The sequence below is a fragment of the Ursus arctos genome, unplaced genomic scaffold (genome assembly GCF_023065955.2).
Source record: "Ursus arctos isolate Adak ecotype North America unplaced genomic scaffold, UrsArc2.0 scaffold_26, whole genome shotgun sequence".
Lineage (NCBI taxonomy): Eukaryota > Metazoa > Chordata > Mammalia > Carnivora > Ursidae > Ursus > Ursus arctos.
Window position 1 is genome coordinate 17,622,059 of NW_026622941.1, and position 16,801 is coordinate 17,638,859.

At 39.6% G+C, this 16,801-nt stretch overlaps 1 protein-coding gene across 7 annotated transcripts in view; it reads left to right on the forward strand.

Annotated features, from left to right (window-relative positions):
• Positions 1-12,554: 12,554 nt before the first annotated feature.
• PLEKHA5 (pleckstrin homology domain containing A5) overlaps positions 12,555-16,801 on the forward strand; it is a 241,253-nt gene continuing 237,006 nt past the window's right edge. For 6 of the 7 annotated variants that reach the window (XR_007189477.2, XM_044385212.3, XM_044385204.3 and 3 more), the window contains exons 1-3: positions 12,559-12,814; positions 12,963-13,042; positions 15,393-15,450. Coding sequence is in view for 6 of the 7 variants with exons in the window: in XM_044385212.3 (XP_044241147.1) it covers positions 12,723-12,814; positions 12,963-13,042; positions 15,393-15,450 (230 nt within the window). In the remaining variant the exon portion in view is untranslated. Of the gene's footprint in view, positions 12,815-12,962; positions 13,043-15,392; positions 15,451-16,801 lie in introns of all 7 variants that reach the window. The other variant, XM_044385211.3, reaches the window with a different exon arrangement.

Genomic DNA, 16,801 nt, shown 5'->3' on the forward strand with positions numbered 1-16,801 from the left:
CAATTTCTACTTTAGTTGGGAGATTAGATTATAGAACCCGGAAGAATTCTTTGAACTACAAGGAGAATATCTCAATTCACCCAAGTATATGATGGACATTTAATGTAGTTCATATGAACTTTTATATGTGAAATTTAATCATTAATTTTTTCCAATGGTAAAATGTAGAGTTGCTGCCCTTCTTTTCTAGATATTTAAGAAAACAGAATTTCATAGTTTAATATTTTACTTCTGTTTCATTATGAAACAGAAAATTCTGTTTCATTATGAAAATAAAATATGCTCAATAAAGAAATATTGACCTGGAACCAATATAAAATATTACATGTCAATTATCTCCAATAAAAAAAGGAAATATTGGAAAATACAACTAAATACAGAGAAAAACTAATTACAAAAAGTTAATTACTGCTCTCATATGGGTACGTGTTCTTCCCTGTTTCCTAGTTACAGATATTTTCTAACAAAAGAAAAAAAGAAAGAAGGAAAGAAAAAGGTATCATGCTACACACTAGTTTATATATATATATATATATATATATATATATATATATGTATATATATAAAGATTTATTTATTTACTTTAGAGAGAGAAAGAGCTAGTGCAAGTGTGGCAGAGGGGGTGGGCAGAAGGAGAGAGAGAGAATCTCAAGCAGACTTCCCACTGAGCACGGAGCTTGACAATGGGCTTGATCTCCCCACCCTGAGATCATGACCTGAGCAGAAACCAGGAGTTAGATGCTTAACTGACTGAACCACCCAGGGGCCCCTATGGACACTAGTTTAAACCTTGATTTTTTACTAATTATATATTACAAACATTTTCTCATGTTAGTAGTCTTCTAAAACCACATTTTTAATGGTCATGTGTTAACCACACAAGTATACTAAAACGTGCTTAACAAAACCCAAATTCTTGAGCATTTATGGGGAAAAAAATAACTGTGATAAATAACTCTGTGCATATAACTTTGCCCACTTTTCTTATTTTTGCCTTAGGATAAATTCCAAGAAGCATTATTTCTAGACCAAACGGTATTCCCATTTTAAGACATTTTTCTTGTGTGGCCAAGTTGCCCTCCAAAAAATTAACACCTATTTAACTCTCACTAATAGTATATGAACATTCCACCTTCCCCCACAACCTCTGTAGAAGTGGATTTTTTCCCCCTGGTGTCCTTTTTCTGCACCCATTGTTAAGTAGTACTTAGGGAAAGGAATTGTCTAATAATTGTTTCTTCAATGCTTGTTAGAGTGCTTGTCACACAGCCTGTGTCCAAGAAATACTTACTAAATTAAAGAACAAATGAATAAATATATTCTATTCTAAGCCAAACATGATGCAAATATGGAAAAATAATAAAATGCAGAGGAAAAAAAGGAAAACTAAGCAAGGAATCAGGAGGTTGGTTCCACTTCTAACCAGTTTCATCACCTTCAGCAAATAATTTAGCCTGGGCAACCTCTTCTCAGGACTGGCTTCATGGGCATGCAACCTGTGTAGTCACACAGGCCTCTGCCTTCAGCGGTATCCTATGATTGGCTTATTGCAGCCATCTAATGCCTAATGATTTTTGAACAAGTAGCCCAACATTTTCATTTTCTATGGGCCCCGCAAATGATGTAGCTGGTCCTGTCTCTCCTTCTTCATCTGTAAAACAAGATCAAGAAAATGAGGCCATTCAAGTCATATCAATTTTGGTTCAATGAGTTTTTCCTGAATACGACACAGGAGGCTACTATTTCGATACGTAAATACCTTGGAACAATTTTGAAATCCATTCTTATTGCTTGATAAAGGTCCTACCTTCTGTAACTCACTCAGCCTTTTTCTTTAACCCATCTCCGTCAGTGGCCTCCTTCGTACTCGTCCTTCTGAGTCTACATTGTTCTGGATTATATTTACTCCTGTAGCATTGCAACCATTAACCTTTAAGTATGAAGGGATAGGCAAAGAGAAAGTCACTTCTTCCTTTTTTTTTTTTTTTTTTTTAAGTAATCTCTACCCTCAACATGGGGCTCGAATTCATGACCCCGAGATCAAGAGTCCCATGCTCTACCGACCGGGTCATCCAGGCGCCCCAAGAAAGTTATTTCTGATGATAAATTCTTATACAATTTTCTATAATGAAGGTATTGAGTAAAAAGAAAAAAAAGACTTTGAAAGAATTTGATCTCCCAGGCGTTAACTCATAGATAATCACAATCTCGAATAGTGTGGTTCCTTTCTCTTTCTTTCTTCATGTCTTCCTGTCTTCCTTCCTTCCTCTCTTCCTTCATTCAGCTGTTTTTAAAGGCACCTGCTCGCCATTTCCAAATTAAGTATAATTTCATAGATGACAATTCTCATATACAACCATTTCAGAAGGAAACAACTGCTGCTCCAGTTTTATTTTTGAATAATCATTTTGAAAATAAGTGATGGACTATAGAGGACAAATCACAGCAAGCTGCCCAGAGAAGGGAACAGCATGTAAATCACTACTAATTTAAATTACCTTTCTATCTTCTCTACTCTAGGAAAATGCCATCTTTATTTTAAAACATTTATATCTGAGCAGTTCAAGCTATTTCAAGATGTTATCTGTTTCAACACACATAAGGAAATGTGGTGGATAAATGTTCCGCCATTTTACAGAGAGACAGAAAGTTGCACAAAGCTTAGATCTCTGAGTCAGGGCTCTTTGCTGCATCTCAAAATGTTTAATAAAAATGCACTATCAAGTAATGGACCGGAACAATTTGAAAGTTTTTTTATGTTTTCTAAAATGTTTAGTCTTCAGACTTCATTACATGTTGAACAACCTATATGATATAAATCTTCTTGACAACTTTGTCTTGCCCCTAATAAGTAGAACATTTCTGCAGACCATGCTTTTGGGAGAATTTTGATAAAATTCTGGCATGGTTAGTATTCTGAGCCTCTCCTTGAGAGCTGGGTAGACAGAACATAAATACAACACAACATATGTCCATCGGTGCACAGTTGGCAAAGGTATCTATTTTGGTTCAAGTTTTCTGTCAATTTTGCTTTTTGTTTGCAATATAACATACTGGCAACGTGTAGTCTATAAAGAGAGTAAAGTAGTGTGGATATTTGGAATGTTAACTTTTGACAATTGTAGTTCAAATTAATATATCAAAGAAATTAATAATCTAATTGCCAGAATGAGTTAAAGCAGCTTCTGTAAGGGTCTGCCTTACTCTCAAATAATAAGGTAAGCAATGAGAAAATCTGGTTCATCTGAAAGAAAAATCAGGACTTACTGAGGCATGAGGCAAATCTTATGTATGAAATTTTGATGTGCTTGGAGATTCGTGCATTCATTCATTCATTTAAAAAATTATTGAACACCCAACATGTACTGAGTGCTGTTAAATTAACATAGACACAATATATTAGGTAAGATTAGGTTCACTTGAGAGTAACAGAAGCCCCCCCCCCCAAATAGTATTAGCTTAATCAAGCCAGAATTTGATTTCTCCTTCGCTTGTAAGTTCAGAGCAGTTATGTTGGCTTTGTTGCCTATAATCCTTAGGGACCCAGGCTACATCCAGGTGTCTGCTCTGGTATCCCTAGGTGTCCTTTGTCTTCTTCACCCAACAAAGAGCTACAGCGGTCTCATACACATTCCAAGCAGAAGGCTGGGGAAGAGGGAAAAATGCAGGACCAAGTATTTGCAAACCACCATTTAAGGAGATTTCCCATAATCTGCCATACATTTCTTTGTCTATATCCCACTTACCAAAACCCAAACCGAGGGTTCACATCTAGGTAAAAATGTGCCTGAGAACTACATCTTTATTTCAAGCATCCAAACATCCAGCAAAAAAATCAGTGGGAGGAGGGGAGGGTTGGAATCAAATAGAGAAGAAGAAATGTTGGGATAAACAATTAATTTCTGCCACGCATGGCCCTGGACCCCATGTATCTAAGACCTTACCAGAGCTGTGGGAGGGAGGAAGAAAGGCAGAATCAGCTTACAGTGTAATTCACCAATTTCAAGAAGTCCTTGTGGAGATGATGTTAATTAACAACAGTAACTCAGGTACCACTTTCTCCTGGAAGGCCTCCTTGACCACCTCTCCTAGTGGTTGCACGATAGATGCCCTTTTTACAAGCTTTTATCTTCCATCTTGTGCAGTATCTATCACACTATTTATTACTGATGTAATATTTCTGAACTTCTCTTTTCCCCATTCCCTTATACCCCAACTTGAAGGCCAAAACCTGAATTTGTATCTTTTTGTGTCCCCACTGTTCCTCACCTAGTATATGATATATACTAGAGTCATGAGAAGTGTCTAGTGCTTAAACTGGATGAATAAATAAACTGCAGATGAAAGGATCTCTAATGAAATGTAATAAAGATTAGTTACCATAGAATGCATTATAGTATAAAAGGAAAAATTTCTCCAGCTATCAAAATATTTAGCACCAAATTTTTTGCTTATGAACACAAGCGATTCTTTTTTTTCATCAATAATTAGAATAGCATCTGATTTTCTGAGCATGTTTAATATTGCCGACAAACAGAATTAATTGCATTTGCCAATGATGAATGTTATGACAATTATAAAAATCTGCAAATTACCCTTTTATCAAAATTACCAAAAAAATCCTTTAAAAATGGTCTAGTAAAAACCATAAATAGATAATTCTATCTCCTCTAGAAAAATGGTAAAATTTGGGCGCAGAATGACGCAATTGGAAATAGAGTAACACACATGATTCTAACCAATGCCGTTTCCCAGGTTCAGATCTTCACATGGTTGTAGCAGGGTAGACCGCCAGTGGACAACTAGGCTTTCATCACAATGTGTTCCAGCTCAGGCTCTCTTCTTCCCTCTGTTACCCAGATGCGACCATCCGAAAAGAGAGAAATTTAAGCAGCTATGATTTATTTTTTTAGCCCTTCTCATTGTAAACCTATTAATATCCTACTGTAATTATTCATAATATTTTTTTAAATTTTCGTAGGTCAAACATGCATGTTCTTCAGATCGGATATCCAACTGATGAGACACCTCTGAATTTATAACTGCTTGATTTTAAGAAAAATGTATCCAAAACAGAAAGGCTTTGTTAAAAAGCCTCTAGTATTTCCCCTAGCACTGTACGCTGTTATTTTATGACCCATTCAATTACTAAGCATTTGTTGAATACTAACTATATATAAGGCAGTGCCTATGATCGTACAAAAACCTGCATTCACATTACATTTTCCTTAATTTGAGCTATGCGATATATTACAATTAATTACAGGCACTCCAGTTTAGATTACTGTTTATCTAACTCTACATGTAACTGAAATAAACAATTGGAAACTGAGGAATTTGAAACTGAGAGAAAGTGGTTGGAAAAAATGGACATATACTCGTGTGTGTACATGATTTTCTATAAAAAGATATGAATCATCAGGTGGGGAAAAAAGTTTTTGCTTTGAACAAATAGGGACTTAAAACATTAAAGAAAAATTGTGTATTCGGGTAGTACTGGTGCATTGTGTGGAATACCAACAGTGAGGGAGGAAAGGATTCCCCCCATCCTTTCATTTATTTCTTGGACTTAGGACTTGAGATCTGATAACCTTTATCACTTACAGCCATACACATAATTGTGATTATGGTATAAGCCTATGTGATTTTTTCCCCAGTTCACCTAGCTACAGTATTTGATTTTATAAATACAGTGTATTATTGTTATCAATATTTTTCTAGGAAGAATTCACTCAAAAGATGGCTCCATAGATCCCTTTACCAAATTAAATATAATGCTGAATTCTTCCTGTCCTTCAAAATCTTACTCAGTATAAGTCTTAGTATTCTTTAACGCAGGTAGACAGCTCTATAGAAAGTGGCTATTTTCATATACTGCTATGCTGCTCTTGGGCCCATGTCATGTTTTTCCTCTTCTATATGGGATAGTCTATAAAAAGCTGAAGAGAATGTTAAATCTAAGAAAGGATAGAAACATGACTCACTGGCAAGTTGCTGCAGTACAAACAGAAATAAATATCAAATATGGAGTGAAATATAGGGCACTATGTAAATGTCAGTACTATTATTCATTCATGTAAATAACATTTATTGAAAGTGAGGTGCTAAAGATAAATAAATAAAATGCGCTTACTTATGGAGTTTTGGGAAGAGAAAGAGATGCAGATTACAATAACAATTCAGTAGAGAAGATATGGGGGCATGTATGGTGGAAGGAGTAGCCAGACTGCCCCAAAGGAATAAGGGATGGTTTCTTAATGGAAATAACTTATGAGCTAAGAATTTAAACACAAGTGGTAGTTTGTTAGATAAACAGAGAAGAGGGCATTCTAGGGTGAGAGAGTAGCATGTACAGAGACTTGAGAGAGCCTGGTTTGTTCAGAGAACAGTAGGCCATTCCATACGGCTAACATGTAGGTGGGCAGGGCTCAGATCAAGAAGGGCCTTCAATGCCGGGCAACAGGCTCTGCATTTTATCCTCTAAGTTTTTTGAGCCATGAGAGGATTTCATGCAAGAAAGGAACATAATCAGATTTGCATTTTTAAAAAGATCATTCTGGTAGCAGTGGTGAATGCTTATATCCGGATATGGGAAATGTGGAAGAGAGACTACAACTTTGTGATATATTTAATGCACAATTAATAGAATTTATTAACCAACTGGTTGTGGGAGGATGATTCAGAAGTTTCTGATGTGGCTATTTGTTTGGATGCTGGTACCATTTACTCGGAGGGACTACATTGGGATGGTGCCTATTTGGAGAAAAAGTGACTTGTTTTGGAATGTTGAGTTTGACATACTTGAGGAACATCCAGAAAGAATATTCCAGAAGGAACATGTCTACAAAGAAATTTGGTATATGTTCTAGAACTCAGGAGAGAGATCTAGGCTGGAAACATAGATTTAGGAATTATTATCATACTGGGCATTGTTCTCAGAAATTACCATATATACGAATCTCGAAAGTGTTTGTTACATGTGGATTCCTTGGTCTTATCCTCAGAGGTTTTGGTTGAATGGGTCTGGAGAGAGGCTCAGTAATCAATAATTAAATATAAGCTTCTCTGGTGACCATGCTACAAATGATCTATAGTAAGAGTAGGAGAACCTCAAGGAAGTGGTGTCATGAAAGCCAAAAGTGGGACGTCTCAAAGGAGTAGAAGTAGTGACATGTGAATACAGCAGGGAAGTCCATAAAGCTTGGAACTGAAGCATCCATCAGACTTGGCAGCTTGCCAGGGGACACTGGTGACCCAGAAGAGTAGGTGCAGTGAGGTGGTGAGAGCAGACACCAACTGCAGTAGGTGGGGGAGTGACTGGGGTAAGAAAGAGGACACAATGAATGAAGCTTGGCTAGAACAGGAATACTTTGTGGATAGAATTTGAAATCTACTCTCCGAAAGACCTGGTTCAAACCCTAAGTCCACCACTTAATGGCTGTCTTATATAATATCTTCACAGAACCCATTTATTTGTTTATAATGTGTTAATAATGTCAATGTTAGAGAGCCATTTGTACATATTAAATACGATATTACATGTAAAAGAACTTTGTAAATTGCTCTTCCAAACTTCTCTATTAACAAACTATCTGATTGGGTCTCCTGGGTGACTCAGTCGTTAAGCGTCTGCCTTAGGCTCAGGGCGTGATCCCAGCGTTCTGGGATCGAGCCCCACATCGGGCTCCCTCCTCCGCTGGGAGCCTGCTTCTTCCTTTCCCACTCCCCCTGCTTGTGTTCCCTCTCTCACTGGCTGTTTCTCTCTGTCAAATAAATAAATAAAATCTTTAAAAAAAAACAACAACTATCTGATCGGCAGAAAATCCCAAGCAGTTCTATATAGCAGGTGTCCTACTCGGGTCTGTGTGCTATGACAAAACATCCCCAACTTCAGCTATTGGAGTGCTCACCCCCAACAAATTTTTCTAATTTTTAAAATTTTTTTAAAAATTCAATTAATTAACATTTAATGTGTTATCAGTTTCAGAGGTAGAGGTCAGTCATTCATCAGTCTTTTTTTTTTTTTTTAAAGATTTTATTTATTTATTCGACAGAGATAGAGACAGCCAGCGAGAGAGGGAACACAAGCAGGGGGAGTGGGAGAGGAAGAAGCAGGCTCCCAGCAGAGAAGCCTGATGTGGGGCTCGATCCCATAATGCCGGGATCACGCCCTGAGCCGAAGGCAGATGCCTAACCGCTGTGCCACCCAGGCGCCCCCATCAGTCTTATATAATACCCAGTAAAGCGGAAGACTTTAGAGGGAAAAAGAATCACAAGTAATGCTCTTAAATAGACCAATGCTCTTACTTTACAGATGAGGATTCAGAGGTCTGAGAGGAGTGGAGTTTAAATGATTTGCTTAAACTCATACAGCTAATTAATGGCAAAGCCAAGCATAAAATTCAGCCAGACTGTTGACTCACTCTACACTGCCCCCTGCCCCTGCATTATAACATACTTCCTTTCTTAATTCTCCGCCGTGTGAATTTTAGTCTTTCTCTTTTACAGCAAAGAGAGAAGTCGATGATTAAAGCTTTGCTGACTGGGGTAGAGGAAGAGGTGTTTAATTTGAACAAGTCCAGGGGTGCAGATGTAAGCTCCTTGAAGACATTTTTGAGCTCCCTTTCAAACTTCTTTCCAAGCCTCCAGGCAGATGCCAACTGAGTCTAGAACCCCAGGTGCAGCGGAGGGATTGGCCAGCAGCAGCAGGGTAACGAGTACTGCACATATGTCCCTCAGTTATCCCTGTTCATAACTGAAGAGCTCTCCAAAACATCAACAGTAAAAGACGGTAGATGGAGATAGGTCTTGAGTGCTTCACAGGACACCCTTTGGAAAACAATGGTTACGGAAGGTTTATTTCTATGACAAGGATAGAGATGCTCCTTCCACAATGTACCTAAATATTTACATCTCCATCTCCCTTTCTAAGCTGCCCAAAGCGGGCCAAGTCTTTTAATCGTTATGACCAAGCAGAATGGCAGCTGCACCATATATAGCAGGGAGCCTGTATATGGTTGTTGAATGAATGAGTGAAATAATTTTATCCATAACTCTCTTATCAATTTATGCCTTAACAGAAAAAAAAATCTCTGGGGTGCCTTAGTGGCTCAGTCAGTTAAGTGTCCCAATTGATTTTGACTCAAATCATGATCTCAGGGCTGTGGGATCGAGCCCTGTGCCTGGCTCCGCATTGGCCATAGAGTCTGCTTAGGATTCTTTCTCTCCCTCTCCCTCTGCCTCTCCCTTGCTTTCTCTTTTTCTCAAAATTAATTAACTAATTAATTAATTAAAATTTTTGAAGAAAAAATTCTTAATAAAGCAAGTTCCAAATATTATTTTTCTTCCCTGTCTTAGATCTTCAATTGCCATCCTTTCTGCCTAGATTTCCACTAAGCTAATTGGATCCTCTATTTTGCCCTTCCTTATAACTTTTTGTGATCTAGAACACTCTACAGATGACTCGTTAAAGGAACTGTTTGCAATATTTTTAATTTCGTGAACTAAAATGTAACAAAATAGATAAGGTTATGCAAATATATTTGGAGAGACAACCTAATCAAAGTCACAAAACTTTGTTGGCAGATTTTAATAAACACTAATATGTATGAAAGATATTTCTTGATAGTAAGAGAATTTTTCTCTCTCTCAAGAGTCTCTACTTTCCAGAGTTCATGCTTTTTTCATTCTCTTTTATTAAAAAGGGGGGGAAATTGGTTTGCTGTTTTCCTAGATGTCACCTTGTTCTTCTTCCTTTCACATATTTTAAGAAACTTTCATTTGAGTTCTTCTTATCACCATGTGTATTTTTCTGTTTGAACTGGAAGCTCTTTAGGACAAAGATTGTCCTCTACATATCAATGGAGTGATGTTTATTTTTAGTGCTCAGTACTTTGGAAACCTCTTTTTTTTTTCAGAGAAGGTGCAATAGTCATAGTATAATACTCCTCAAAAAGATAGATCATGACATGACAAATTAAATAGTCTCATAGTATAGAAATATGGAAAAAATGCAATAAAAAGCAGAGGTTAAATATGAGGTTAGGTCTGAGTCAGTTACTGAAGAGGTACGGGGTGATAAAAAGGGGTTATGTTATTGGGAAATCACTCCTTTGGAAGGTGGAGACACTGGGAAGAAAATAAAATTCAATCACCATTTGAGTACTGAGTCAAGGTTAGGAAGGATTCAGTGATGGGGAAGACATGACTCCCAGCCTCCTGCAGTGAAGGAGACACACGAGAACATACAACTAAAAGGCAGACAACTCCACATTCTAAGTTATGAACATCCAGAGAACTCAACATTCTAATGTATGAAGCTGCTTTTATTGGCTCCCTGAAGGTATGAGGGCTATTATTTCCCCAAATCAGAAGCATGCCTCATTTTGTACGCGTATCTTTTAGTTTTTTATTTGCTGCTTTCCTAAACTTGGGGACATATAGAATTGTACTTAAGATTTTAGGTTACCATTTAAACACTGTGAATGTGATTTCTTAAGATACACATTTTAAAGATTTATTTATTTATTTTGGTGGGGGGACGGGCAGAGGGAGAGGGAGAGAATCTCAAGCAGAATCCCTGCTGGGCACAGAGCCTGATCCCACCACATGGAGATCATGACCGAGCCCAAATCAAGAGTCTGACACTCAACCCACAGAGGCATCCCAAGATACACATTTTTATTAAATGAATCTCTATCACTTTTTGAAATATGCCTTGCACTAATGAATCTTGTAAAATCAAAGATTCACCACTAAAAGGAATCCCCATACAATACATGGCTAACCTAAAGAATTCTTTAAAGTACACAGTGAAAAAGTCAAATACTATAGCTGGACTAACAGTAGATTTCTGAAGTTATTATGGTATTAGAAAGATTCACTTTGGATTTTTTAATTGCTAGTGATAGCACAATATAGAGCCAATAGCGCTCGATTTTCTTGCTATGTAATAACCAGTGACCACTGATGGTAATGTGGAACATTTCCTGCTAGTTATTCATTGACTTAAAAAAAAAAAAGGCACTTTTTCCAGAGACTGGGCAGGAGATAAGATGTCAAGAAGTAATAAGTAGCAAAATGAAAGAGGAGAATGCAAAGGAACCAAAAGAGAAAACAGTAAAGTGATTTTTTTTTTCCCTGTGTATGCAGATGGACAGGAAAATTATAGCAGTAATTGCAGACTTCTTTTCACCAAAGACAGCCTGGCCTTGGGGAATTCGAGTATGAGAGAAAATGTCCAATGAAACTGCATTCTCATCCAGGCCCCACCTGACTTGCTGGATATTGCTTTGGCCAAGGTCATTTACCCTTTCTGTGCCTTAGTTTCCTTAAATGTTAAAGAGATGGTTTGCTTCTTTGAGCTACTGGAAAGATGAATGAGATAAAGCTTCAGGAGGCACCCAAGACTGGTCAGAAAAGGTGTTATAGGAATATCAAGTAGTACTATTATTACTGAACTGTGTATCCTGTTGGAATGAGTCATCTTGCTGCGAAGATGCATAAACAATTTCAAGTGTGGCAGAGGACCAGAGACAAAGAGGCAAGTACTCCCAGGTGGTGTCAGGGGAGATCTCAGTTGCATTGAAATCTGCCCTTTGCTTGTTTAAGGAACAAAAAAGGGGTGGGGTACAGAGTAAACAAGACTTAATAAGTACAGCAAGGTGGCTATACAAATAGACTTTTTAAAATCTGGAGCTCGTTTGAATACAGGCTTTGTCACTTACTTCTGTGACCTTGGGCAAGTTATTGTTTCTTTAAACTTCATTTTTTGCATCTGTAAAATGGGGATTATCATAGCATCCACAGGGTTGTTGTGGGGATTTTAAAATGTGCACGGTTGCAAGGACTCTATAAAGTTGGCCATCATTGTAATTTATGGGAGATAGGGGAAAGTAGAAATCCAGATTGATAATAAGCCAATCTTAAAAAAATAAGAGAAAAAGTCAAGGTTTTATTTTACAAAACATTATATGATTGAAGGGGCCTAGGAAGGAGCAAATTTGTTTTGTCAAGTCTGAATCTACTCATATTTCATGGGCCCACGGTAACTAGTCAAACCTTTGATATCTGGCACACAAAACACAAATAGGAAAAGCCTTCCGTGTGCTTTAATAAAACAGTTTTCTATTTTAAAGAGATATATATGTATTTTTTTAAAAATCTCTGATATCCAATAGCTATAAAAAAAACAAAGCTCAGCTGCTGTGTTCCTGTTGTTCTAAAGAGAGAGCAATCTGGGGCGCAGGGATTACGCTCCCTTTGACTCCTGCTCTAGGCTGGGAAGCCTTCGGGCAAAGCCCTGGGGGCAGGACGCGGTTTCTTTCTTTCTTTTTTTTTTTTTTTTTTTTTTAATCGATCCCGGAACCTTCGTTCGGGCGGGGTGGGGGAGCGCAGGAGGGGCGCGAGGGAGGGGTCTGGCCGCGGGGCGCGGCGCCACTCGCCCATCCCCCGAGCGCGCGGCTGGGCGGCCGGCCGGCGGCGGCGAAAGATGCGGAGGGGCGGCGACGCGGGCCCGACCTAGCCGGGGCGGCGGGGCGGGCGCCGCCCGAGGGGGTAGGGCGCGCGCGGGGGCGCGCCGGGCCGGGGAGGCGCGCTCCGGCCGCGCTCGCTCCGCGCTCTCTTCGCTCCCTTCGCTCGCTCGCTCGCTCGCTTGCTCCCTCCTCCCTCGGCAGCCGCGGCGGCAGGCAGGAGAAGGCGGCGGCGGCGGCTGGGGATCAGACATGGCGGCGGATCTGAACCTGGAGTGGATCTGCTCTCTGCCCCGGTCCTGGACTTACGGGATCACCAGGGGCGGCCGAGTCTTCTTCATCAAGTAAAGAACAGGGGGCGGCGGGGGACCGGAGGGTGCGGGAGGCTGGCGGGAGAGGAAGAGGGAGCCGGGTCTGCGCCGCTTCAGCCCCTTTGGCTCCTCCGGCGCCCCCACTCACGCTCCGTCTCTGCCCCTTCTCTCATCCCTGCAGCGAGGAGGCGAAGAGCACCACCTGGCTGCACCCCGTCACCGGCGAGGCCGTGGTTACCGGACACCGGCGGCAGAGCACAGGTAACGCTGAGCCCGGCCGGGCCCGAGCGGAGCTGGGCTCCGCCGGGAGGAGGCGGCAGAGCCCCGGCCGCCCGCCTCCCCGCAACCTGCCCCAGCCGCTGTCCCCGGGAGGCGGCGAGGTGGGGCGGAGGCCGGCGGGGGCGGCCGCAGGTAAAGAGGGGCGGCGGGAGCCCCGCCGCGGGAGTTCTCTCGAGTCTCTGAACGCTTCTCTTTCCTTAGCCTTTCATCGCCACTTGGAGACGGCGCCCTCTTCCTGGGCCCTCTCCCGCTTCCCAACCTGGACACCTCCTCCCCCCCGCCCGACGCCCCCAGGGAGGCCGACTCCCCTCTCCCAGGGATCTGGGATCCTGAGTTTTTCCTCCCGCAGCCACTCCTGAATCCTCTCACCACCACCCCCGGCCCCCTGATCTCACCCCCTTTCAACCTTTAGGAAGTCCTTTCCACTCCCCTCCCTGCTGCCCGGGACCCTGGCACTCGTCCGCCGGGATAATGGTATCCACATCTTCTCCCCGCTCCCCGGACAGCTGCCTCCAGTCGTGCGGCTTCCTCCTCCTCCTCCTAGGTGGGACTTGTGGGTAGGTGACTGATTGAGGAGGAGGAGGAGAGGAGTTTGGGGGTGCTGCGATCCTCTGTGTGACAGTGAATGGTTCTGGAAACGCTTGGCCCTTTTCCTCCTGCCACCAGAGCAGTAGCCGGAGCCGGAGGAGGCATTCTCAGCTGCAGTTGCTGGCCGGCGAGATTCAAAGTCCCCGGCAGCAGCACAGAGGTTGCACGGACCGCCAGGAGGCGGTGGGTGTGCTCGGGGGTGTCCCGCGTGTGGGCATTTGTGCCCTAATTGGAGAGGGTCGGCGGGGAAGCAGATCTCTCGGTGCCTTTACTAGCTTGTTTGAATACTGAGTCTGAGTTGAGCTGGAGAAAGGTTGGTTGTAGCTTCAGTGCTGGTCTGGCTTTCTTTTGTCATTCTTTGTTTACATTCGTGAAACTTGTTTGTCTTTGAAATGTAACATGTGTTCTCTTACTGGCCTGCCTCTATTTCTGGTAATTGGAAAGGCTTGAGAATTGTTTGGGTCGAAGGTGAGGCTGGCTTCAGCAGTCCTTCAGAGCTGCCCTCTGGGATACTTTCTCTCCAACTCTGAGATTCTGAGTCTCTTAGAGTTGCCAGGATATTGAACAAGCCTGCCTTTTCTATTAAATTCTGGAGTTCAGTGAAGTGACTAATTTCCAAATTTGCAAAAAGGTGGAGGAGGAAGGGGAAAGCTGGTGTAGCAAGCATGATGAGGTTACATTTTTAAGGCATTTCTGACTAACACACTGTCATATTTCTTAACTCCCCGCTGCAATCTCTGACTTCAGTATACCTTTCAGTGTTTTGCATATATATTTCAATTCTCATGGCCTCTTTGCGTTATGGATAATAAATTTACTTCACAAAAGACAATATGGTATTTAAATTTTTTAGCCTGATCATCTTGTGGAATTATTTCATGCTTATTTTGGTTATGTGTAATATGAATTTGTATCCTGTTTACCTCCACAGATTAGATAACATTCACACTACAGAAAAATTTTATTCTTTTTTTTAATTTATTTCTAAGACACGATCATGATTTTTTTTTTTTCTGGTTTGGTTTACTTTGCTTTGACTTTGTGGTTTCGTACACACATCATTGATTTTTATTTCAGAGAGATATCATGGTTAAATCCAAGCCACTTGTCATTTGTAATGTGTAGCACATAAAATGATCATCATTTCCTTGAATTGTTTCCAGGTTTATTACTTGAAACTTGACATCTCTTAAAGCAAAGTCTGTAGAAACATACATGTATTGAGTATGTGATGTTAGAGCTCTTTTCCCCTAATTAAGTACTTAGGAAGTTCTTTCTCATCAGTGACACTTTCTGGATGGATTTATTTATGTAGCTGAAAGGTATGGTCTTAAATAGACACAGTATATCTAAGAAGGAGGTGTTGCCTTTAATGCAGGTGGTTTTTTGTTTTTTGTTTTTTTTTTTTGGCCAACCATCATGGGTATTTTGCCTAGGATTAGAAGGCTTCCCTTGCTTTTTTTGGATGCCAGAGAGTAGTTCCTTTTCACTGATCATTAAAGTGTATAATCATGTAAGATGATCTCTACTATTGTTCATTCTTTTCTGGTGGCTTTAAATTTGAATCGCCATTTTCCCAAAAATGATATTTTGTTGACTACGAGTTTTGTTACCAGTCCAACATTTTTTTTTTAGAAATTTACTTAATAACTGATCATGAAAATGAATAAATAATTAAAATGGATTGATACTTATTTTGCTATCCCACTGAAGTAATACTAATTGTGAAATATATGTTTTTTAGATTTGCCTACCGGCTGGGAAGAAGCATATACTTTTGAAGGTGCAAGATACTATATAAAGTGAGTTTTTTAATTATTATTTTTTTCCTTGGTAATTTGAATGTTGTAATTTCCAGTTGAATAGTTGATCTCTAGATATAATCATAATTTTTTAAGGTTCATCATATAATATTGACTTTATCCTTTATATAGTCTTGTAATTTTGAGAGGAAGGATGACACTCATAGTTTTCTTATGTTATTTGCCTGGACATTTGTGCATTTGGAAATTAGATCATTGATGGCCACAATTACATATTTGGTCCTGGGTGATAGAGCATTATAGTATTATGTCTTACCATGTTACCATATTTTTTTTTTCTTTTAAAGTAAATTCTGTTCATGTATTTTGACTAGAGCTCTTAATAAGAAGCAAAAGTGATGCGAAGCTAGGTTACAGTTGGATGAACAATGACAGGGCTGAAAGTAAAAACAAACAAATAAATAGTAATTATTTCACAAACATCTGTTGGAGCATTGTAATTTACCTTAGTTTATTTAAATATATCTAAGTCTTTAAAATACAAATGTTTTATGGTTGTTTGTGATTGAATAAAAGGCTTTCACTAGAGCTTACAAAGGAGAGATGACCAGTCAGTCCTGACTTTTAATTCTATAGAACATTGAACTAATCTCTATTCCGTGTTCACTTGGTAGTACTTGGAGACAAATACAATGCTTAAGGTCAACAGTAGGTAGGAAATTTTTTTACCTCCCAAGGGGAAAATAGAGGTGGTTTTATCTTCGTTTTAAATTAGAAACTATTTACTTAAAAGCTTGTTTTAAAAATTTTTTAATTTTAAGGAACTGAAGCTAGAACGAGAATGTTTAAATACAAGATTTGGTTGAGATGTCAATAGTTTATTAATAATAACAGATACCTAGCTAAAGTCACCTTTATTTCATTGGGCCCAATAAGGTATTTTACTAAGTGATATTTTTAAGATCACACCATAATTCCATTAAATTATAATTATGTGTATGGTTTCAAAATTTTTCAGAGTGATACTTATGTAAAATGTCAAGGGATATTCATAGGTATTAGGAATGATTGCATTTGGATATAGAAATAGAGAAGGCAGAAGTAAGATCCAGGCATGGAGGATTTCTTGATGTGGTTCTTCTCTGGATATTTTTCAGTTACATCTTTTATTTGGAGATTGTGCTGTACATGATTAGGTGGCCTAAAAAATAAAGGCATTGGTAAAGTGCAGAGTCACCAAGTATTTTCCTAGTGGCTATTTTCATCCTGTATTAAAGTGAGTCTGTATTGCCATGAAAAGGGATGCTTCTTTTTTTTTTTTTTGAATGTAGTATTGTTATTTCTGAAGAAAGTTTTTTTTCAATAGAGTTTTATTTTTATCCAGTATAGT